This window comes from Scyliorhinus canicula, chromosome 15, assembly GCF_902713615.1.
Source record: "Scyliorhinus canicula chromosome 15, sScyCan1.1, whole genome shotgun sequence".
Classification (NCBI taxonomy): Eukaryota; Metazoa; Chordata; class Chondrichthyes; order Carcharhiniformes; family Scyliorhinidae; genus Scyliorhinus; species Scyliorhinus canicula.
This window is the reverse complement of record NC_052160.1, coordinates 38,619,733-38,645,756: the sequence shown is the minus strand read 5'-3', so window position 1 is coordinate 38,645,756 and position 26,024 is coordinate 38,619,733. Positions and strand designations below refer to the sequence as shown.

Genomic DNA, 26,024 nt, shown 5'->3' with positions numbered 1-26,024 from the left:
GGAAAATGGAGTTGAAGCCCAAGATCAGCCAGGATCGTATTGAATGATGGAACAGGCTTGACAGGCCTTATGGTCTGCACCTGCTCATGTTCTTGGTAGCAATTATGCTGCATATAAATTACCCAAACTCCTCAATTAGGTTCTAGTCTATGACTTACTTCTGAGTATCTGTTATTTTAGAGAAAATAATGCTAACTTGTAAATTGTGTTCTCATCTCTAAGGGTGGGATTTTCAGCCCCACCTGTTGCAGAGATTATCTGGTCCTGCCCAAATTCAATGAACGTTTGGCTGGGCCGCTGAATCTCTTGCGTCAGGTCCTACCACGATGGGCGTGGAAAACCCTGGCCTAAGTCACTAGAGGAGGATCTATTCATTCATTTGCTGTGGTAATGCATCAAATCTTGTGAGATATCCAAAGATGTGCGGGTTAAGTGGGTTGACTATGTTTAAATTGCCCCTTGGTGTCCAGGGATGTGTAGGTTAGATTAAGGGATTATTTGGATGGGGTGGGTAAGTGGATTTGGGTGGAGCGCTCTTTTAGAGGGTCATTGCAGACTTGATGGGCCAACTGGCCTCCTTCTGCACCGTAGGGATTCTATGATTCTATGTTAAGTAAAAATAGGGCAGTCTAATTAAGAAGGAAGTCTGGAAGCATTTTCATGCAGGAAGAAAAAGAGAATGCAGAATAGGTTATCAGCGAAAGAAAATGTAAATTAGGTCAGACGATTATTGGATACCTTTCTAGAGAGAGAGAGAGAGATGAGATGAGATTGAGGATATGAGAAGAAATTGGGAAACTGGGATTAAGGGAGAAGGTGATTAGGTATAGTTGAGGGATTGGGATATATGGGAGAAGGCAGGTAGGTAAGGTTGAGGGATATGGGAGATGGTGGGTATGTGGTGTTGACGCAAATGGGAGAAGGAAGGTGGGATTGAGGGAGATGGGAAGAAAGCGGGTAGCTGGGATTGACAGTATATAGGTATAGTTGAGGCAATGGGGAGGGGGGCTGGGGTGGGATTGAGGAATCTAGGGAGAAAGTGGTTGGTGGGATTGAGGAATTTGGGGAGAAAGTGTGTAGGTGGAGTTAATCTGTTAGAAAGAGAAAGGTTTGTTGATCGTTCCTTCATTAAGTTTTTATATTGTCTTGTGGATTGGGGTGCAACTGGCAAGGTCTCATGAATTGCTTATCCCTAGTTTCCATCAAGACATTAACAATCATCCACACACTGTGTGACTGGAGTCATATTTAGGCTCAGACTGACAAAGGACAGTCGGTTCCCTTACCTAAAGGGCATTGGAGAGAAAGTTAGATTTTTACACAAATCCAATAACTTTCAAATTAGATTATTTCAATTTAATATTACCACTTGTTATCGTGGGATTTGAACTCATGCCCACTAGGTTTTTGGTCCAGCAGCTGAAATCTATCTTCATGAGTATATAGGACACAACTATCTCTCAGGCACCCCTTCAGTTCAGTTTCTTTACTACTTCAAGCCAACAGTAATGATATATGAAGTTAGAAAACAGTGAAATGTGAGAGAATTTCTCTTTGAAATATTATGAGCATTAACCAAGGAGGATTTTGCCATCTGCGGCCATCTCATTAATACCTCCCAGTATACAGCTAGTTTTCTGAGGAATTGTAGAATAATTCTTCAGATGGGTTTATATTGTGTTGGATCTGTTTAGGTAGATACTTATGCATTCCTGGCTTTCCCAAGCTTCAGTGAAATTGGAAATTATTACTTCATTCATGACCAAAGCCTCAGCACTGTGAAATTCCACCTCTCACTCAGTCTTTCCAACTCCTACAATCTACAACATTTTAAACCTTGTGCATGAGTCAGTCTGCAGTTTCACTCTGCACTCTGAGATGAGGCTGGTTTCCATTCCAAACTATCTGATTGTAGCTGGCCTGTGATAGGGACAGATTCACAGGGACAGGGTCACTGACCTCAGTGTCCTAGGTTAGGGAGGGAAAAATCCACTCGAGGTTCCACCTCTGCTCATTGAACAGTGTGGGAAAGAGAGTGAATGGGCAATCATTAGCCATGAACGGGGTTAATATCATGAGTCGTGGTTGGGCGTATAGTGGGGCATCCCAACACTCAATGTAGTCATATGGGGAGACTGGTCAGTGGGGCAAAGTGTCCTTTCTGACCCCATGGAAATATAGCCCAATGAGTCAGTGCTCTCAGGGAAGGAATCCTGATGAGGAAGAGGGATGAGGAGAGCAACATTGTTATTCATTAAATAGTAAGGAGAAAATAATTCAGTTTCATTTTGGTCCAAACGACTGGCAACTGGTCCATGAGCAGGCTGGTTTAGCACAGTGGGCTACGACAGCTGGCTTGTAATGCAGAACAAGATCAGCAGCGTGGGTTCAAATCCCGGAACAGCCTCCCCGAACAGGCGCCGGAATGTGGTGACTAGAGGCTTTTCACGGTAACTTCATTGAAGCCTACTTGTGACAATAAGCGATTATTATGTGAACCAGACGGGAGCGTGAGTTGGCATGAGTTGGGGTAGGCATGAGTTGGCATGAGTCGTGGGTAGGGCATGAGTGGGCAGAAGCATGAGCTAATTGGGATCTGAGCTGCAATATTGTATGTGATCTGAAGTCAACTGTGAGATGTTGAGGTGAAGCCAACTTCAGAAACCAGTGTTTGCAGATGTATGTGACCGGGGTCCTAGCTTGCACAGTTACTTTGTGGAAAAACTTCACTCAGCTTTCAACCCTGAACTGACAACAGTACTTTGAATTTTGAGAGTCAGTAGAACCCACTAAGGCTGGCCAGCCAGGTGTTTAAAATCCTCAACAGCTTCAAATTGTCTCACTACAATTGACTTGCACTCTTCTCTCCTCCTCTCCTGAAATCACTGATACAGTAGCAGGTGGAGGAAATGTGAGAGCTGAGGATGGAGTCTCAAGTCTTCCACTCAGTGAGAATGTGGAAGAGAGCCAACTATGAATCCTTCAGGGTGACTTTGTTACTACTGGGAGTCCCACATAAACATAAGATTGGGACTCCCAAGAGCCATATGTGCTGGAAACTTAAACAGACGTAGATTAAGAGGCGGCATATTGGCACAGTGTTTGTACTGCTGCCTCACAGCGCCACGGACCCGGCGGGTCCAATTCCGGTCTTGGGTGACCCTCTGTATGGAGTTTGCACATTCTCCCCATGTCTGCATGGGTTTCCTCCGGGTGCTCCGGTTTGCTCCCACAATCCAAAGAAGTGCAGGTTAGGTGGATTGGCCATGATAAATTGCCCCTTAATGTCCAAAGATGTGTGGGTTAGATTAATTGGTTACGGGAATAGGACGGGGGAGTGGGCTTGGGTAAAGTGCTCTTTCAGGCTCGATGGGCTGAATGGCCTCCTGCATTGTTGGAATTCTATGATTCTATAAGGAGAGTTAAAATTGATTTATAAAAGTCTAGTTGCGATTCACAGCCTAATGCTCTGGGCATCAAAGCTCCCTGTGGCAGCTGGTTGAATTTAAATTATATTCTGAAACCATAAAACTTTAATTGATTATCCTAGAAAGCCACCTTGTTACCTAATCCCCTTTACAGAAGGAAATCTGCCGTCCTTACCTGGTCTGGCCTTATTGTGACTCTCAGTATTCAGACTCTCAGACCCACAGTAGCATGGTTGACTCTTAGATGCCCTTTGAAATGGCCTAGCAATCAGCTCGGTTGTATAATAACTACTACAGAAAAGTCAAGAAAGGAATGAAACTGTACGGACCACGCATCATCGACCTAGGCCTTCATTGTCACTGAGTCAAAATAATGGCACTCCCTCCCCAACCGCACTGCAGGTGTACCAACACCACGTGGACTGCAGCGTTTCAAGAAGGCAGCTCACCACCACCTTCTGAAGGGCAATTAGGGATGAGCCCACATCCTGCGAAGAATAAAATAAAATTAGCAGAGTTGTTTGAAGATATATGAAGTGTATTGATAAAGAAAACGCAGTGGACATGGGGTTCACGAAGCTATTGAACCAGGAGTCATCTCGGAGATTTATTAAAAACAAGCTCTCCATGACAGAAGGAATGAGGCAGTATGGGAATAAGTTAGAGGACAACAATACTAATGGTTAATATATGCTTTTCAGACTGGAAGATATAAAGAATGGTGTCACCCAGCACCAGTGTTTGGAGGGCTGCTCTTCTCAATATAGATAAATGATCCAGACTTAGGAAGATATACAATAACAATTACAGGCAATGGAAGGGAAAAGGCCATGGTGAACTATGAAGATTGGACAGATGAAGAAAGCATTTATATTTATGCAGGATTATTGGCATTCTCAGAATGTCAGATTAGTTCTTCACAGCCAATTAGGAACTTCTGAAGTGTAGTCAGTGTTGTTTTGCAGGCTATCGCAATGACACATTTTCACCCAGCAGGCTCCCCAAATGGCAATGAGATAAAGGGCCGGATCATGTAGGTTGAGGGTTAAATGTTTCACAGGAAATATAGAAGGTGCATAAAATTTAATGCTGTGAAATGTAAGTTGGGAGATGAACTATGCACTACGTGATAAAACTCTAAAGAAGCAGAGACCGATGGGGTCAGGTACACGAATCTTAATAAAGTGGAAGGACACATTGATAACGCTATTTTTCTAAAGCTAGGATCTACAGGATTGGGGCACGATGCAAAAGTGAGGAAACAATGTTAAATCTATTCAAAGCCATGCTACACGGGATCGCTATTGTCAAAGAGCCGTCACAGGTTTCATAGAAATTTCATAGAATTTACAGTGCAGAAGGAGTCCATTCAGCCCATCGAGTCTGCACCGGCTCTTGGAAAGAGCACCCTACCCAAGCCCACACCTCCACCCTATCCCCATAACAGGGGACCTGCTCGGGAGAATGGAGGGTATTAGCGCTGCCAGCACTTGTATCCCACAAAAGAAAAATCTTAAAAATGAATTCACGTGCTGCTTGTAACAATTATAAAGAAAAGCCAACTTTAGTGAAATACTTCAATCTATATAAAACCCTTAGCTTCTTGGGTTTCATGAGTAATGTTTTAGCGTAGTGAATGTTGTCATGTTGGCAAATGCAGCAGCCATCTTATAGACAGAAAGCTCACACAAACAGCAATGGATCTTTCACATCTGTGGTGTGGGTTGAGGGAGGAAGCTGTATCTCACAATATGTTCAGAGGGCAACAGGAGTTAAATCCTCCCTTAATAATAACTTCTTCCAATAATTTCTTCCAAGCTACAGGTTGTGATGGCCTGACCTGTGTCACCGACTACTTAGAGCACATAACAGGGTAGCATGGTGGTTAGCATAAATGCTTCACAGCTCCAGGGTCCCAGGTTCGATTCCCGGCTGGGTCACTGTCTGTGTGGAGTCTGCACGTCCTCCCCCTGTGTGCGTGGGTTTCCTCCGGGTGCTCCGGTTTCCTCCCACAGTCCAAAGATGTGCGGGTTAGGTGGATTGGCCATGCTAAATTGCCCGTAGTGTCCTAATAAAAGTAAGGTTAAGGGGGGGGTTGTTGGGTTACGGGTATAGGGTGGATACGTGGGTTTGAGTAGGGTGATCATGGCTCGGCACAACATTGAGGGCCGAAGGGCCTGTTCTGTGCTGTACTGTTCTATGTTCTATGTTCTAACCCAGTAACCCCACCCAACACTAAGGGCAATTTTGGACACTAAGGACAATTTATCACGGCCAATCCACCTAACCAGCACATCTTTGGACTGTGGGAGGAAACCGGAGCCAATGGGCCAAATGGGGAAAGGGCAAAGGATTGTGACTAGTTGGCTATTTATTTCAGAGATTCAGCACAGGTTTGCTGGGCTGAATGACCTCCTTTTCTGCTGTAAAATTCTATGATTTACGTGCTGCAGGAGGTCTCACTAAATGCCCATTTGCACTGGCAAGTGAGTGATGAACCTGACAGGATCACCATAATTCGCCTCGATCGTGGTTGAGGACCTGCTCGGGAGAATGGAGGGTATTAGCGCTGCCAGCACTTGTATCCCACAAAAGAAAAATCTTTAAAATGAAATCACGTGCTGCTTGTAACAATTATAAAGAAAAGCCAACTTTAGTGAAATACTTCAATCTATATTAGCTTCTTGGGTTTCATGAGTAACGTTTTAGCGTAGTGAATGTTGTCATGTTGGCAAATGCAGCAGCCATCTTATAGACAGAAAGCTCACACAAACAGCAATGGATCTTTCACATCTGTGGTGTGGGTTGAGGGAGGAAGCTGTATCTCACAATATGTTCAGAGGGCAACAGGAGTTAAATCCTCCCTTAATAATAACTTCTTCCAATAATTTCTTCCAAGCTACAGGTTGTGATGGCCTGACCTGTGTCACCGACTACTTAGAGCACATAACATGTAACTGGAGAGTTACAGTGCCACATGAGCCTGGAGTTTCATACCATCTTACTGCAGTATCGTAAGTATAGAATTATTCAAACTCACTGAGCAGTTGCATCTTTGATGATCTGTGAGTTGAGTAAAATTGAAACTAAATGGCAAACAAATCACACACTTCGCACTGCTCCCTCTTGCATCCTTCGCTTTTACATCACTCGCTCTTATATAGCTCACTCTTACACCACTCACTCTTAGCTTAATCTCTATTACACTGCATAGTCGCACATCACTCAGTATTATATCAGTCGCTGTTACACCATTTGCTTTTACATTGCCAGCTGTTATACTACTTGCTGTTATATCCTCACCGTCACATTGTGTGCACTTGTATCACTCACTCTCATGTCACTCAATGCTAATGTCATTCACTGTTACATCGGCTGCTTTTACACCACCAGCTGTGACAGAATTTGCTCATCACACTCTGCTAAATTGCTTGCTCTTGCATCATTGGAATCATAGAATCGTAGATTACCTACAGTGCAGAAGGAGGCCATTCGACACCGTCCCTCTGAAAGAGCACCCTACCCAGGCCCCACTCCCCGTAACCTAACCTTTTTTTAAAAAATGTATTTTATTCCAAACATATTCAAAAATACAAAAACATAAATAAATCGGAGAACATTCTTCACATCCCACGATTTACAGTTTGTACAAGTTTCCTTTTCTGATTGGAGGGCTGTGACTAGTGGTGTTCCGCAGGGATCAGTGCTGGGACCTTTGCTGTTCGTAGTATATTTAAATGATTTGGAGGAAAATGTAACTTGTCTGATTAGTAAGTTTGCAGACGACACAAAGGTAGGTGGAATTGCAGATAGCAATGAGGACTGTCAGAGGATACAGCAGGATTTAGATCGTTTGGAGACTTGGGCGGAGAGATGGCAGATGGAGTTTAATCTGGACAAATGTGAGGTAATGCATTTTGAAAGGTCTAATGCAGGTAGGGTATGTACTGTGAATGGTAGAACTGCCAAGAGTATTGAAAGTCAGAGAGATCTAGGTGTACAGGTCCACAGGTCACTGAAAGGGGCAACACAGGTGGAGAAGGTAGTCAAGAAGGCATACGGCATTCTTGCCTTCATTGGCCGGGTCATTGAGTACAAGAATTGGCAAGTCATGGTGCAGCTGTTTAGAACCTTAGTTAGGCCACACTTGGAGTATAGTGTTCAATTCTGGTCACCACACTACCAGAAGGATGTGGAGGATTTAGAGAGGGTGCAGAAGAGATTTACCACGATGTTGCCAGGTATGGAGGGCATTGGCTATGAGGAGCGGTTGAATAAACTCGGTTTGTTCTCACTGGAATGACAGAGGTTGAAGGGCGGCATGATAGAGGTCTGCAAAATTATGAGGGGCATAGACAGAGTGGATAGTCAGAGGCTTTTTCCCAGGGTAGAGGGGTCAATTACTAGGTGGCATAGGTTTAAGGTGCGAGGAGAAAGGTTTAGAGGAGGTGTACGAGGCAACTTTTTTACACAGAGGGTAGTGGGTGCCTGGAACTCGCTGCCGAAGGAGGTGGTGGAAGCAGGGACGATAGTGACATTTAAGGGGCATCCTGACAAATACAAGAATAGGATGGGAATAGAGGGATATGGACCCAGGAAGTGTAGAAGATTTTAGTATAGATGGGCAGCATGGTCGGCGCAGGCTTGGAGGGCCGAAGGGCCTGTTCCTGTGCTGTACTTCTCTTTGTTCTTTGTTCTTTGGCCCTCTTTGTCAACCCCCCCCCCCCCCCCCACCCCACCTCGCGATGAACAATTCCTCAAACATGGTCATGAACAGTGTCCACCTTGTCTCAAAGCCCTGCGCTGACCCCCTCAATTCAAACTTAATCATCTCCATCCGGAGAAAGTCGGACAGGTCCCCTAGCCAGGCTGTCACCTCCAGTGGCGTTGTCAACTGCCATTCCAGCAAAATCCTTCGCCGGCAACTAGTGATACGAAGGCCGCAACATTGGTCTTCCTTCCCTCCATCAGCTCTAAAATTTCCGATACTCCAAAAATCATTACCATAGGGTGTGGCCCAACCTCTACCCCCACCATCTTTGTTAGCGTCCCAAACACCGTCTCCGACGGGGTAATGATCACATTTAGTAACCGCCTAATGTTATTGGAACTCCTTATAGAACTTCACTGGGTAACCGTCCAGCCCCGGGGCCTTCCCGACTTTATCCCTTTTATGCTCTCCATCACTCTGGCAACCCGAATGGCTCCTCCAGCACCTGCTTCCCCTCCTCATCCAGCCCGTCCACAAACCTCCCCATGTCCCCTTCCTCACTCCCCCAGGTTGGCCCTATACAATTTCTCCTAGTACTCCCTGAACGCCTCATTGATCTTCCCCCATTTTGACACTGCCTCCCCTTCCCTGTCCGCACTCTCAGGATTTCTCCAGACGAGGCCTGCCTCTGTAGCTGAATATTGATATTGAATAAAGATTGATTGAATTAGGGGCAGCACGGTAGCATGGTGGTTAGCGTAAATGTTTCACAACACCAGGGTCCCAGGTTCGGTTCCCGGCTGGGTCACTGTCTGTGCGGAGTCTGCACATCCTCCCCGTGTGTGCGTGGGTTTCCTCCGGGTGCTCCGGTTTCCTCCCACAGTCCAAAGATGTGCGGGTTAGGTGGATTGGCCATGCTAAATTGCCCGTAGTGTCCTAAAAAGTAAGGTTAAGGGGGGGGTTGTTGGGTTACGGGTATAGGGTGGATACGTGGGTTTGAGTAGGGTGATCATTGCTCGGCACAACATCGAGGGCCGAAGGGCTGTTCTGTGCTGTACTGTTCTAAGTCTAAGAATATTGATTTTGATGATTGATTGATTGATATTTATTGTCAAATGTACCGAAGTACAGTGAAAAGTATTTTTCTGTGGACAAGGGAATGTACACACAAACATAGTAGACAAAAGAATAATCGACAGAGTACATGTATAACTGGTACATCAACAAATAATGATTGGTTACAGTGCAGAACAAGGGCCAAACAAGCAACACATGAGCAAGAGCAGCATAAGGCCTCATGAATAGTGTTCTTACAGGGAACAGATCAGTCCGAGAGAGAGTCGTTGAGGAGTCTTGTAGCTGTGGGGAAGAAGCTATTCCTGTGTCTCGATGTGTGGGTCTTCAGATTTCTGTATTTTTTGCCTGATGGAAGGGGCTGGAAGAGGGCAAAGCTTGAGTGGGAGGGGTCTCTGATAATGCTGTCTGCCTTCCTGAGGCAGCGGGATGTGTACACAGAATCAATGGGAGGATGGCAAGCTTGTGTGATGCGTTGGGCTGAGTTCACCACACTACAGTTTCTTGCGATCTTGGGCCGAGCAGTCGCCATACCAAGCTGTGAAGCAGCCAGATAGGATACTCTCTATGGCACATCTGTAGAAATTTTTGGGAGTCGGTGTAGACATGCCAAATTTCTTCATACGAAGTAGAGACGTTGGGCTTTCTTGACTGTTGAATTCACAAGACTGCCCCCACGGCACAGGCCCGTCCGTCGATCGGTGGGCCCCGATCACGGGCCAGGCCACCGTGGGGGCACCCCCGGGGCCAGATCGCCCCCCCCGCCGCCTGGTCACGTCAGTAAGGTATGTGGTTTGATTCCCGCAGGCGGGATCAGCATGACCGCGGCGGGACTTCGGCCCACCGCAGGCCGGAGAATCGCCAGGGGGGGGGGGCCCGCTGACAGGTGCGGCGTGATTCCCGTCCCGGCTGAATCTCTGGTGCCGGAGACTTCGGGACACAGCGGGAGCGGGATTTACGCCAGCCCCCAGCGATTCTCCAACCCGGCGGGGGGTCGGAGAATCCCTACCCACGATTCCCGGTTACTCTGCCCCCACCACCCCCACCAACATCTCTCGACACACCACAAAGAAATGAATTCTGGAGTATACCTTGTACATGTGCGAGAAGGAGTACTCCCTTTCCCCCGGGTTCCTAAACTTCCACAGGTCCACCATTTCCATCCTGTCCATAAACCCTCCCAGCTCCTTTGCCATCCTCGACCTTCCCATTGACTTGGGACTCGACCTATCCACCCTCGGCTCCAGTATGCTATCAAAATCCCCTCCCAGGGTCAACTGATGTTTGTCCAGGTCTGGAATTGGTCCCAACAACCTCTTCACAAACCCCACATCGTCCTAATTCGGAGCATAAACATTCACTTGCACCATCGGCATCCCCTCTAACCACCCGCTCACTATCCCATCTGGATCCTGCACTTCCTTGGCTCCTACAAACCCTGGGCGCGATTCGCCGCAAATGCGGAGAATCGTAAAGGCTGCCGTGAAACTGGCCGTGTTTCACGGCAGCCTCCGCGCCCCCTCCCGGGACCCGATTCTCCCCCCCGGGCGCGCGAAGCACGGCATCGCGGGCTTAGCGACCGTCGCTAAGCCCGCGCGCCAAGCGTCACGGCGGCTGATGCGCACGATGACGTCAGCCGCGCATGCGCGGATTGGACGGCTCCAACCCGCGCATGCGCGGATGATGTCATCACGCATATGCGTCAAACCCGCGCATGCGCGGGCCGTCATGGCCCTCAGCCGCCCCGCGGACTGATCCTGCGGGGGTGGCGGAGGAACAAAGAGTGCACGGGTATCGGACCCGCTGTCCGCGATCGGTGCCCACCGATCGCAAGCCCATGCCACCCTTGGCACGGCCGTGGCGCAGCCGTGGTGCGGCCGTGCCAATAGGTGCCATGGTTGTCCGGAACGGCACTTTGCGGCCGTTTTCACGAACGGTGGGAGCAGGTGTGTTTGCGTTCGTGAAAACGGCCATAAAGGCCTGGGAACTCGGCCCATCGGCCAGGGGAGAATCGCTGTTCGCCGTAAAAAACGGCGAGCAGCGATTCGTGTCGTGGGGCGGCCGTGGGGGGGGGGGGGGGGGGGGGGGGGGGGGAGAATAGCGGGAGGTCAGGATAAATGTCGGGAAGGCCCTCCCGCTATTCTCCGACCCGTCGTGGGCAGCGGAGAATCGCGCCCCCTGTCTTTTTGCTCAACAGGATCGCCACCAACCACAACTTTGAATCAAACCCCGAGTGAAATATCTGACCTACCCATCCCTTTCTCAACCTGAACTGACCCTTCACCCAAAGGTGCGTCTCCTGCAGGAAGACCACCCCTGCCTTCAAGCTCCTCAAGTGCATATAGACGCGGGACCTCTTCAGCAGCCCGTTCAGCCCCCGCACGTTCCATGTTACAAACCTTACACCTCCATTCCCCTCTGCTGTCTGCCATCCTTCCCCTCCGATTCTGTCCCCTTTAATTTCACCCTAAACCGGGTCCATCCAGGATGGCCCCCTTCTGCATCCATGACCTTGCTCCTGCTCCAGCACTGCCTTTGGCCAACGCTCCCGGCCACCTCCTCTGCCTCACTTCCGTTCACCAGCATTAGCTGCCAGCATGGCAGTTCCTGCCTGAAGGCTCCCACTATCTACCACTGCACTCCTCCCCCTACCCTTCCCTCCCTAGTCTGTGGACATTCCCCTCCCCCACCAAAACAAAGACACATCCAAAAAATAAAAACCACCGCAGGCGGCGGGAGTGGTGGGGCAGTTGCTCCCTTACAAACTTATTACCCCTTAGCGAACAATCATAACAGAATCACCCCACACGAGAAGAACCGCCGCTCCCACCCCCAGCCTCCAGCCTCCCACCCCCAACCTCCCCAACATTACCCGCATCTTCTGAATTCCATAGTTTCAACTCCTCCATCTCCCATCACCGTTCAGTTCTCCCCCAGTTTATGGTCTCTAATAAAATTATTGACCTCCTCTGGGGTTTCAAAGTAGTACTCCCGGCCTTCAAAAGTCACCCTCAGTTTCACCAGGTACGGCGTGCCAAACATGACCTGCCTTCGGTAAAGAGCCGCTTTGGCCTTGTTGAACCGGCACATCTTTTCGCCAGCTCACCAATATCCTGGTAGATTTGGACCCTGTTCCCCTCCCATTCGCAGTTCTGCTTCTCCCTGGCCCACCGCAGGATCATTTTCTTCTCCACAAACTTGTGGAGCCTCACAATCACCGCTCACAGCAGCTCCCCTGCTCTCGGCTTCTGCCTTAGGGACCTGTGCGCTCTGTCCACCTCTGGGGCTTTGTCCAGTACCCCCTCTGCCACCAGCCCCGCCAGCATCCTTGAGACATATCTCGTGGCACTCGTGCCTTCCACACCTTCAAGCAGAGATACAGTGAAAAGTAATTTTTCCTTGAGCAACTCAAATAGATTATTTTGTATAGAAAGAAAAGAAAATATATAACACAAGGCACACAATGGGCGGGATTCTGCCTCCCCCAGCCGGGTCGGAGAATCGGCAGGGGGGGGGGGGGGGGGGCGTGAATCCCGCCCCGCCGCTCCGACACCAGCTGCCAAGTTCTCGGGCGCCGCTTTTTTGGCAGGGGCGGGGATCACGTCGCACCGGTCGGGGGCCGTTGGCAGCGCCCCCCCCCCCCCGGTAATTCCCCTGGCCGCGATGGGCCGAGCGGCCGCCCGTTTTCGGCAGGTCCCGCTGGCGTGAAATACACAAGGTCCATACCGGCGGTACCTGGCTCTGAGGGCGGCCTGCGGAGTCCTCGGAGGGGCGGGAGGGGATCCGGCCCTGGGGTGGCCCCCACGGTGGCCTGGCCTGCGATCGGGGCCCACCAATCGGCGGGCGGGCCTGTGCCGTGGGGGCACTCTTTCCCTTCGCGCCGGCCTCTTTAAAGCTTCGCCATGGCTGGCGCGGAGACGAAACCCCCTGCGCATGTGCAGTGATCACGCCAGCGGTTCTGTGCATGCGCCAGAACACGCTGGTGCTCCCGTGCATGCGCCAGGTGGACGCCCTTCGGCGCTGGTTGGCGCAACACCAACCACTCCAGCGCCAGCCTAGCCCCCGGAAATGCAGAGGATTCTGCAACTTCCGGGTGGACGATGCTGGAGTGGTTCACGCCCCTCTTTGGCGCCGGTATGGCCCGCCTGCCGGTTGAGGGAGAATCCTGGCCAATGTCATCAAATCTGCAAGGGAAGATAAAAGAGAAAGGTTAGTGATAATGTTAGTGTTAGAATTACATTTTAAGAGATTAGTACAGTTATAAGAGATGTAAAAAGAGGATCTGTTTGGGAGAGCTCGCAAGAGCCGCCATGCTCTATCTTGGCTTACCCCTGCTGCGCACCACCAATTGTGTGCACCACAAGTACATGTAACCTTTCAGTCCATCAAACTCACCCTTCTAGATGGAGGGTCCAGTCTCACAGGGTACTCGGTGAAGGCTCCAGTCTCATGGAATGGCACAGCAGAGGAGGGACTCAGTACTGTGAGGTTCTAGGGGGAGAGCCCAGCTCCACAGGGAGAGGTGCCCAAGGAAGGGTACCGTGAGAGAGAGTCCAGTCTCAAAGGCAGGGCAACAGGCAAAGGGCTCAGTTCCACAGGTCACCAGGGGAAGAGCACAGTCCCACAGTGCAGGACACCAGAGAATGATCCAGTTCCACTAAATATCAGGGGAAATTCCACTATTACAGTACAGGCCAGTAGGAGGTCCAAGCTCCAGATTGATTGATTGATATTTATTGTCACATGTACCGAAGTACAGTGAAAAGTATTTTTCTGAGGCCAAGGGAAAGTAACACAGTACATACATAGTGGACAAAAGAATAATCAACAGAGTGCATTGACAGTGGTAACTCAACAAATAGTGATTGGTTACAGTGCGGAACAAGGCCAAACAAAAGCAGCATTGGGCATCGTGAATAGTGTTCTTACAGGGAACAGATCAGTCCGAGGGAGAGTCGTTGAGGAGTCTAGTAACTGTGGGGAAGAAGCTGTTCCTATGTCTGGACGTGCGGGTCTTCAGACTTCTGTACCTTCTGCCTGATGGAAGGGTCTGGAAGAAGGCAATGCCTGGGTGGGAGGGGTCTCTGACAATGCTGTCTGCCTTCCTGAGGCAGTGGGAGGTGTATACAGAATCAATGGGAGGGTGGCAAACTTGTGTGATACGTGGACTGAGTTCACCACACTCTGCAGTTTCTTGCGATCTTGGGCCGAGCAGTTGGCCCAAGCTGTGATGCGGCTGGGTAGGATGCCCTCTATGGCAAATCTGTAGACGTTTGTGAGAGTTGATGTAGACATGCTGAATTTCTTTAGCTTCCCTAGGAAGTAGAGACGTTGTTGGGCTTTCTTGACTTTTGCATCAACGTGAGTGGACCAGGACAGACTGTTGGTAATGGTGACCCCCAGGAACTTAAAGCTATGAACCATCTCTACTTCGGAGCCATTGACGCAGACAGGGGTGGGGTGTCGTGCTACGCTTCCTGAAGTCGATGATCAGTTCCTTGGTCTTTCCAACATTTAGAGAGAGGTTATTTTTGGTACACCATGCAACCAAGTAATTTATCTCCCTTCTGTAGTCTGATTTGTCATACGGCCCACCAAAGTCATATCATCTGCAAACTTACAGATTGAATTAGAGTTGAATCTTGCCACACAGTCATGTGTGTATCGGGGGTACAGTAGAGGACTGAGCACACATCCTTGCGGGGCCCCAGTGTTGAGGACTATTGTGGAGGAGGTGCTGTTGCCTATCCTGACAGATTGCGGTCTGTTGCTGAGGAAATCAAGGATCCAGCTACACAGGGAGGGGTCAAATCCAAGGTTGCAGAGTTTGGTTATTGTCTTGTTGGGATAATGCTGTTGAAGATGGAGCTGTTGTCTATAAACAGCAGCCTGACGTCTGTGTCCTTGTTGTCAAGATGTTCGAGATTTGATTGTAAGGCCAGAAAGATAGTATCTGCTGCGGATCGGTTGCCGTGGTAGGCGAACTGCAATGGATTGAGACCGTCTGGGAGGCTGGCGTTGATCCGTCTCATAACTAGCCGCTCGAAGCATTTCATGATAACAGACATCAGGGCCATCGATCGGTAACGTTGAGGCAGGCTACCTTGTTTTTATTTGGTACTGGTATTATGGTAGTCTTCTTGAAGCAGGTGGGGACCTCGGAGTGGAGAAGTGAGGTGTTGAAGATATTTGTGAATACACTCACTGGCCAGCGCAGGTTCTGAGTGCTCACCCAGGGACTCCGTCGGGGCCCCTCACTTTCCGTGGGTTTACTTTCAAGCTCTTACCTCCGAGGCTGTAATAGTGGGTATGGGTGTGTCCAAGGCTGTGCAGGGACACACCTACAGAGTACAGGGCATCAAGGGATGTTGCCAATCACAAAGGGTACCATAAGACAGGACATCTGAGGAAGCGCCCAGTCTCACTTGACACCATGGAGAGAGCCCAGACATAAGGGCACCAGGGAAATGTCGCAGACCCAAAGTGTTTGGCACCAGGGGAAAGGCCTAATTCCAGATTGCAGGAAACCAGTGGAAGGGCCATACACCACACTGCAAGACATCAGTGAAATAGCCAGTACCAGAGTAAAGGACTCTTGGGGAAGAACAACACCCACCAGGGTGCAGCCCCACAGTTCACCAAGCGATGGGCTGAGGTCATCATCAAGGTTGTAAGGAAAAGGCAAAGATAAATTAAAGCAGGAAACGGTGACTCTAAGTTTGGTTTTAAAGACAGCAGTGTAACAGGGAGGCCAGTCTATGCGGGGTAAAGGGATTCACAGCTTTGAAATTGAGAAGAATGAGTTAAAGCCATAGAATGAGAGAGATGGATTTAGAATGGAGCGGACAGTTGGGGAGACAGATAGAGGGAGAGGGGCAGATTTAGAGTGAAGGACAGAGTAATAGAGGGATTAGTTGGAGAAGGAAACAGACAGATGTCAAGAGGGATGATGGAGTTAAGATAGTTGGATTGAGATGGGTCCAGACACAAATATGGAGAGGAACTGACTAAGACAGGCAAGAGGGAAGAATGAGTCGCCAGAGAGCAACAGAATGATGGCAGAGGGAAAGAGACAGACAGCAAGAGAAAGCGAGAAACAAGAGACAAGTTAAGTGATGGACACAGAACTTGACAGAGAACGGACGGCCATACAGGCTGCTGATGGGACAGAGTGTAAGGTATAGCGAAAGCTCGGTAGACAGACTGAGCTGTGAATTTCTTTGAAGTCAGGCTGACTGTTTGGACGCTTGAGCTCAGATGTTGTGGTTTCCCCTGAGATCTCGAGCTGTGTTTGAAGTACAGTCTGTGCAGAGTTAATGTCATTGCGGTGTGGAGATTGTAGCATAGTCAGTCCCGCTCATGCCCTCTCTCTGCGCCTAGTATAAATAGATCTACAAAACCTGCTGAGAGAACCACTGGTGAAAAAATTGACAGAGAGCTGCTCCATTTCAACATTATACAAATAATGTGACATCACTAAACATTCCGCTGACTTATTCAGTCTTAAAATACAAAATGATACGTGATCTTTTTAAAGTTCTGTGGCCCTGGGGGAATTTCCAGTCTCCCCAGGTCATTTTATAAAAATTTTAGTTCCAGCTAATTATACTACTGTAAGATTTTTTGTGTATTTGTAGGAGTTTTATCACTCAGATAATAATACTATTGAACTTGAAAAAGAAATAAAGTTCCCCTCTGTGTCTCACTGTCCCCATCACTATCGCTTAATATTTTAATTTACTTTCACTTTTTTGAAATCTATTCCAGCAGAATTCACTGCAGCTTTCCACCAATATGTCTGCTGTGTTTTATTAGCACACTTGTTTCAAACTCAGAAAGTTAGAGGGTCAAGTCCGATGAGACTTGAGCCCATAATTCAAGCAGTAGTGAGGGAATGCTGCATTGTTGGGAGTACCCGCTCTTGGATAAGGCCATGTAGGCTTTCTTGGGTGGACATAAACAATCCCATTGCACTGTGTAGCGAAGAGCCCAAATGGCTTAAGTGCTGGTGCACCTGCCTCTGAGCTGCAAGCTCCTGAGTCCCATTGCAGGGCAGAATTTTAAAGCCTTTACTGGTGGGTTTGTTAATCAGATCCATACCAGTTTGAGAAGTTAACACAAAGACACGGTTTCTTTCTTTGCTTGTGTGGTGTGTATGCGTGTGATGGAGGGTAACGCCCAGCCGGTTAGCTGGTTAGGGCACAACCTAGTATTGCCCCACCCCCTACCATCTTTTCCCTTTGCAGTCTGGTCCCTACCCCTCTTCTGGTCACAGGAGGAGCCATCGGCATAGCTCAAAACAGGTTTATAATCAACATGCAAAATCCTTCTAACACTCCATTCTCCGAGGGAGAAAGCGAGTCTGGAAGTACATGCTGCAAACAAACTATGCAAAGGAGAGCTGGAAAATTTCCAAATGCCTTTGTCAATATCTTCTTCAAAAAACGTTACGAAAACAGATGATCAGATCTTTACAGTTTATTGGCTGCTACATTTCCTGCATCACAATAATAATGACTTCCAAAGTACTTGATTATCATATCGCACTACGGTCATGAAAGGCATGACATAAATGCAAGTTACTTGTTTTTTTACTGCCATTCTTCATGTGTGAGATTATATATGTTGCTTAAGTGACAGTGTCATAACCAAGTCTGATGCTGCCCTCACTCTAGATCCACACAGCAGGGAATACTGGATAGTGACCAGGAGGAGGAACACTGTGCTGATTGGTTTCAGGTTTTGGAGCACTCAGCCCCAGAACCAATACCATCTCTAGCATAAGATTCCGACTGACTGGGTATCTTCCCCGGAATTTGTCTGCTGCGTCAAGGATCAGCACCGTGCTCTCATCATGGAGCTCCCTATCAGATGACAACTCACATGTTATGTCTTCCTATTTTCTACTCCAGGCAGGAAGACGAGATTTCCTGCAATCTAGCTGTGATGTCCTGCTCTGATGGGGATAAGGGTCTCACCGAATACAAGTGTAAACTCCATCAAGACATAGGAATTACAGAGGAAAATTACACCATCAGCATCAAAGCGAAAATCAAAGGAGATGAGAAGTTTATTGAGACATGTCCCTCCTTCGATACAACGCAAAATAGTAAGTGTGAAAGCACAACGGTGTCAGTATCAGATGAATTGGTCACCTCAAGTATTAATGTCTGAGAGAGCAATGTTGTTGTTGAGAAATTAAACCCTTTCCACATTTAGCCTGTCCCATCCAACACTCCCAAGATGGGTATAACATAAATGAGAGAACATAACATATAACGTAAATTAGATACAGAAGAACGCTCCCTGTGCACTACCCTTCAAATATTCCCAGGGCAGATCCAGCACAGGTTAAATAAGGAGTGAAACTATTTGTACATACATGTTAGAAACGAACGATATTTAATTTGATATTAGTTGGGTTTTTTTGATGGACAGTCAATTAAAGTGAGTTTCAAACAGAATTAGGCCCAGTGTTGAAGTGAATGGGGAGACAGTTGTCCACGTACAGATTTTGCACTCTACTAGTAACCACGGGCGGGATTTTGCGGCTGCCCCACGGCGTGTTTTCTGGATGCGGCTCGCATTGGCCACTGTCAGAGAACCCACCTTGGAGGGTGGGGGGTTTACCTTAGGCAGGACCAGAAGATCCCGCCGGTGGGAAGGGCTGGAAATACAACACCGTGCGTAATGGCACAGATACCTTTTCAACATACCTCCTGATCATCACTCTCTCTCTAAATGTATCCAATTCCATCTTCACTCCATTTCTTTTCACTTCAAGGTTCTATTCCAGAAACTAATTCCTACACTCTGTTACCCTTTGGGTGAATGTTCCTATGGCCTCCCTGCTTCCTCCTCCTACTTAATTTGCATCCTTCTGAGATTTTCCAAAACCACCAGCGGCCTGGTCAATTCACTTCATTACGCAGAGATTTCACACAAGCACAACTGCATTCCCAGTGTCTGCCCCACGCCCGACCCTGTGCAGACATTCTGTTCTACATTAATGTTGATTTTGTAATTAACGTGGAAAACAAATCTTTGTCTCTACAGTTAAACCTCTTGCACCGTTCAATCTGACTGTCTCATATGTTGCTCTATGTGAAACGTACAACTTCACCTGGCAAATCGGCTATGACAAGGACGATTACTTGGATGGCTTTGATTACGAGCTGAGATACAAGAGGAAGGAAGATAGCTGGGAGGTAGGACTGTGACCTATCCCTCTCCAATAGTGTTACATTCCCTCTTCCAGAGGTTGGCCTACTGAATCCAGACAGTGCTGTTTGTGCATTGTTCACCTCCCCTTTTGTACTAGAAACACAGATTCTCACTTGGTTTTGATTCTCAATGGGCGATGTGTTCAAGGGGCACAGATTCTCAGTGGGATACGGATTCCAGGCAGAAAGACTCCCATAGGCAAATGCTTTTGACAGAAACCAGTTCTCAATGTGGTATGGTTTCCACAGTTATTGGGGTAGAGGTTCAAGAGGCGAGTGGTCTCCCAGTTCAGTGGGTGTTTCACAGGCACTGATTCACAGTGGGATACAGTTCTACACACACTGACTCTCACTGGGGTACAGTTCTACACACACTGACTCTCACGGGTACAGTTCCACAGGCACTGACTGTCACTGGGATACAGTTCTACACACACTGACTCTCACTGGGGTACAGTTCCACAGGCATTGGCTCTCACTCGGGTACAGTTCCACAGGCACTGACTCTCACTGGGGTACAGGTCTACACATACTGACTCTCACTGGAATACAGTTCGACAGGCACTGACTGTCACTGGGATATAGTTCCACAGGCACTCACTGTCACTGGGATACAGTTCCGCACACACTGACTCTCACTGGGGTACAGTTCCATACACACTGACTCTCACTGGGGTACAGTTCTCCACACACTGACTCTCACGGGTACAGTTCCACACACACTGACTCTCACTGGGGTACAGGTCTACACACACTGACTCTCACTGGGGTACAGGTCTACACACACTGACTCTCACTGGGGTACAGTTCCGCACACACTGACTCTCACTGGGGTACAGTTCCATACACACTGACTCTCACTGGGGTACAGTTCTCCACACACTGACTCTCACTGGGGTACAGTTCCATACACACTGACTCTCACTGGGGTACAGTTCTCCACACACTGACTCTCACGGGTACAGTTCCACACACACTGACTCTCACTGGGGTACAGGTCTACACACACTGACTCTCACTGGGGTACAGGTCTACACACACTGACTCTCACTGGGGTACAGGTCTACACACACTGACTCTCACTGGAATACAGTTCGACAGGCACTGACTGTCACTGGGATATAGTTCCACAGGCACTCACTGTCACTGGGGTACAGTTCCGCATACACTGACTCGAACTGGGATACAGTTCCATACACACTGACTCTCACTGGGATACAGTTCCGCACACACTGACTCTCACTGGGGTACAGTTCTCCACACACTGACTCTCACTGGGATACAGTTCCACAGGCACTGACTCTCACTGGGATACAGTTCCGCACACACTGACTCTCACTGGGGTACAGTTCTCCACACACTGACTCTCACTGGGGTACAGTTCCACAGGCACTGACTCTCACTGGGATACAGTTCCACAGGCACTGACTGTCACTGGGGTACAGTTCCACACACACTGATTCTCACTGAAGTACTCTTCCACCAACACTGACTCTCACTGGGGTACAGTTCCGCATACACTGACTCTCACTGGGGTACAGTTCCATACACACTGACTCTCACTGGGGTACAGTTCCGCATACACTGACTCTCACTGGGGTACAGTTCCATACACACTGACTCTCACTGGGGTACAGTTCCATACACACTGACTCTCACTGGGGTACAGTTCCGCATACACTGACTCTCACTGGGGTACAGTTCCATACACACTGACTCTCACTGGGGTACAGTTCCGCATACACTGACTCTCACTGGGGTACAGTTCCATACACACTGACTCGAACTGGGGTACAGTTCCGCATACACTGACTCTCACTGGGGTACAGTTCCATACACACTGACTCTCACTGGGGTACAGTTCCGCATACACTGACTCGAACTGGGATACAGTTCCATACACACTGACTCGAACTGGGATACAGTTCCATACACACTGACTCTCACTGGGGTACAGTTCCGCACACACTGACTCTCACTGGGGTACAGTTCCATACACACTGACTCTCACTGGGGTACAGTTCTCCACACACTGACTCTCACTGGGATACAGTTCCACAGGCACTGACTCTCACTGGGATACAGTTCCGCACACACTGACTCTCACTGGGGTACAGTTCTCCACACACTGACTCTCACTGGGGTACAGTTCCACAGGCACTGACTCTCACTGGGATACAGTTCCACAGGCACTGACTGTCACTGGGGTACAGTTCCACACACACTGATTCTCACTGAAGTACTCTTCCACCAACACTGACTCTCACTGGGGTACAGTTCCGCATACACTGACTCTCACTGGGGTACAGTTCCATACACACTGACTCTCACTGGGGTACAGTTCCGCATACACTGACTCTCACTGGGGTACAGTTCCATACACACTGACTCTCACTGGGGTACAGTTCCATACACACTGACTCTCACTGGGGTACAGTTCCGCATACACTGACTCTCACTGGGGTACAGTTCCATACACACTGACTCTCACTGGGGTACAGTTCCGCATACACTGACTCTCACTGGGGTACAGTTCCATACACACTGACTCGAACTGGGGTACAGTTCCGCATACACTGACTCTCACTGGGGTACAGTTCCATACACACTGACTCTCACTGGGGTACAGTTCCGCATACACTGACTCGAACTGGGATACAGTTCCATACACACTGACTCGAACTGGGATACAGTTCCATACACACTGACTCGAACTGGGGTACAGTTCCGCATACACTGACTCGAACTGGGATACAGTTCCATACACACTGACTCTCACTGGGGTACAGTTCCGCATACACTGACTCGAACTGGGATACAGTTCCATACACACTGGCTCTCACTGGGATACAGTTCCATGCACACTGACTCTCACCAGGGCACAGCTCCATGGACACTGACTGTCACTGGGGAACAGGTTCCACGGACACTGACTGTCACTGGGGAACAGGTTCCACAGGCACTTACTCTCAACAGCCTGACTTCCTACACCATTACAAATAATTATCTGAATGATCTTAAGACCTAACCCTCGCTGATTCCTGAAGAACATATTTCACCTGCTACTGTTTTAACAGCCACTTCATTTTCAAATGCTTCCTTTTCTACTACTGCAACTGGTCTTTCAACAATCTGCCCTGATATATCCTACTTTGTTACAGTGGAAACACTTTAGGCCTCCAAATTTCACTTCCACCTGAAGCACCTTTTAAATCTGAGGTGAAATTTGCTGACCATTCTCAACTGTTCCATCTCTTTCTTGACTACTTGTTTTCTTTTATCGTTTCCACCTTCTATCCTTCTCCTGTTTAAAATCATGAGTGAAAAAAAGTTTGGTTCTATGGACCAATTCAAGATCGTCAGCTAGCTCTGTTGCCTGTCGAGCAGCTTTAGCTTTTTGTTCCTCAACATGTGCCCTAATAACTAAAGAAGATAATCTTTGGAGCAGCACGGTGGCGCAGTGGATTAGCCCTGTGTTGGAACCAACAATTCTACGGACACGTGCTTGTAGGATTAGAATAGCAGTTTTAATATACTCACAACAGAGCCAGCCTGTTAGCCATTGAACTTTCGGTGAACTGGCCGGATGACCATGTGGCACTGATCTTTATACAGCAGCTCAGGTGGAGGAGTCCTGGGCGGAGCCAAGGGAGAAGCCCCATACAACTCGAGCATTCCCAGAGCTACTCCCCCTGGTGGTCAGGTAGTGCAACTGCACTTACAATATAGACACATGTATATACAGATTATAATCCGGTGTGAATCACATTCACCACATTCACCCCCTGTGAAAACAATCGAGTCCAGCGGGTTTGGTGGCTCACAGAGTTAGTCTGTCCGGTGCATGAATTGTTCTTTTCGATCTGCGGAGCACCGGGGTTTCAGCCTCATGCGGTGGCTGGGTGGGTGTTGAGAGCTGGGGTACGATGGCAGACTCCGAGGCGGGTCTCGTCCGAACTTTATACACCTCTGGCTCGACCGGAGACTGGGGGCACTGGGGGCGGGCTGGTTCTGGCGCGTGGAGCCGGTGGGGTGAGCTTGCGGAATCGGGGGTGCAAGGGTCAGCAGCATAGGGAACGGGGTAAGGGGTACCTCAGCGGCGGTGGGGGGGGCTGGATCCAGCGGGTGCCAGGTCCCGAAGGGATACTGTATCCTGGCAACCGTCCGGGAACTCCACGAATGCGTACTGGGGGTTGGAATGGAGGAGGCGCACCTTTTCAACAAGGGGGTCAGTTTTGTGCCCCCTGACGTGATTCCTCAGGAGGACCGGGCCTGGTGTCCTCAGCCACGCCGGAAGTGAGACTCCCGTGGTAGTGCCCCTAGAGAAAATGAAGAGTCGCTCGTGAGGGGTTTGATTTGTAGCTGTACAGAGGAGGGATCTGATTGCGTGGAGCGCGTCTGGGAGGATTTCTTGCCATTGGGAGACTTGGAGTTTTCTAGACCGGAGGGTCAGTAGGACGGTCTTCCAGACCGTTGCGTTCTCCCTCTCCACCTGTCCGTTCCCCCGGGGTTGTAGCTGGTAGTCCTGCTCGAGGTGATGCCCTTGTCGAGCAGGTACTGACGCAGCTCGTCGCTCATAAAGGACGAACCCCGGTCGCTGTGTACGTAGCTGGGGAAACCGAACAGGGTGAAGACACTATGCAGGGCCCTAATGACTGTGTGGGAGGTCATATCAGGGCATGGAATGGCAAAAGGGAATCGGGAGAACTCATCGATGATGTTGAGGAAATAAATGTTCTAGTTAGTGGAGTGGAGTGGCCCTTTGAAATCGATCGCAAGGCGTTCAAAGGGCCTAGAAGCCTTGACCAGGTGGGCCCTGTCTGGTCTATAGAAGTGAGGTTTGCACTCTGCACAGATCGGGCAGTCCCTGGTGACCGCTTTTACCTCCTCGTTGGAGAAAGGCAGGTTTCGGGCTCTGATGTAGTGGGCGAGCCGGGTGACCCCTGGATGGCAGAGGTCAACGTGGATGGCTTTCAGACGGCTGATCTGCGCGCTGGCGCATGTCCCGCGGGATAGGGCATCCGAGGGCTCGTTGAGCTTCCCCGGTCGATATTTAATATCGTAACTATAGGTGGAGAGTTCGATCCTCCACCGAAGGATTTTATCATTTTTTATTTTGCCCCTTTGCAAGTTGTCAAACATAAAGGCAACCGATCGTTGGGCGGTAATGAGGGTGAACCTCCTACCTGCGAGGTAGTGCCTCCAATGACGAACAGCCTCCACAATGGCTTATGCTTCCTTCTCGACTGAGGAGTGTCGGAGTTCTGAAGCGGATAGGGTACGGGAGAAAAATGCAACGGGCCTCCCTGCCTGATTTAAAGTGGCTGCTAGAGCTATCTCTGAGGCGTCGCTCTCAACCTGAAAGGGAGTGGATTCATCCACCGCCCGCATGGCTGCTTTGGCGATGTCCTCCTTGCTGCAGCTGAAGGCCTGGCGTGCCTCATCTGACAGGGGAAATCGTGTGGCCTTAAAGAGTGGGCGGGCTTTCTCCGCATATTGAGGGACTCACTGGGCGTCGTATGAGAAGAACCCCAAGCACCGTTTGAGGGCCTTGGGGCAATGAGGGAGGGGGAGTTCTAAGTGGGGTTCTTAGGGGTCCGGGTCTGGGCCCAGGACTCCGTTCTCCACGACGTAGCCGAGGATGGCCAGTCTGTTTGTGCGGAAAACGCATTTCTCCTTGTTATAAGTGAGATTTAATTTCTGTGCCGTTTGGAGAAAGCGGTGGAGGTTGGCGTCTTGTCCTGCTGGTCATAACCGCAGGTGGTAACATTGTCCAGATACGGAAACGTGGCCCGCAGCCCGTACTGGTCTACCATTCAGTCCATTGCTCGTTGGAACACCGAAACCCCGTTAGTGACGCCGAAGGGAACCCGGAGGAAATGGAAGAGGCGGCCATCGGCCTCGAACGCCGTGTAGTGGCAGTCCTCCGGGCGGATTGGGAGCTGGTGGTATGCAGTCTTCAGATCCACTGTGGAAAATACCCGATATTGGGCGATCTGATTAACCATGTCTGCAATTCTGGGGAGGGGATACGCGTCTAGGAGCGTAAAGCGATTTATGGTCTGGCTATAGTCGACGACCATGCAAAATTTTTCCCCGGTCTTGACGACCACCACCTGAGCTCTCCAGGGACTATTACTGGCCTCTATGATCCCCTCACTGAGCAGCCTTCGGACCTCCGATCGGATAAAGACCCTATCCTGTAGGCTGTATCGCCTGCTGCGGGTAGCTACTGGTTTGCAATCTGGAGTGAGATTGGCGAAGAGAGGAGGGGGGGAGATGCGCAGCGTGGCTAGGCTGCAGATAGTGAGTGGGGGCAGGGGCCCGCCGAAGCTGAGGGTGAGGCTCTTGGTGTTGCACTGGAAATCCAGGCCTAATAAGAGTGGCGCGCAGAGGTCGGGCAGGACATAAAGTATAAATTTTGAATAACTAGTGCCTCGAATTGTGAGCGTAGCAACGGTGCGCCCTTGGATTTGGACTGAGTGGGAGCCCGAAGCGAGGGCGATAGTTTGGCTCACCGGAAAAATAGAAAGCGAACAGCGTCTTACCAGCTCTGGATGTATAAAGCTCTCGGGGCTCCCGGAGTCA

General features: G+C 49.3%; 1 protein-coding gene across 3 annotated transcripts in view; it reads left to right on the top strand.

Moving 5' to 3' along the window:
• LOC119978887 (interleukin-21 receptor-like) overlaps positions 1-26,024 on the top strand; it is a 110,113-nt gene that overhangs the window by 15,309 nt on the left and 68,780 nt on the right. For 2 of the 3 annotated variants that reach the window (XM_038820795.1, XM_038820796.1), the window contains exons 3-5: positions 6,328-6,442; positions 18,126-18,322; positions 19,270-19,421. In XM_038820795.1, the coding sequence (XP_038676723.1) occupies positions 6,328-6,442; positions 18,126-18,322; positions 19,270-19,421 (464 nt within the window). The remainder of the gene's footprint in view (positions 1-6,327; positions 6,443-18,125; positions 18,323-19,269; positions 19,422-26,024) is intronic. The other variant, XM_038820797.1, reaches the window with a different exon arrangement.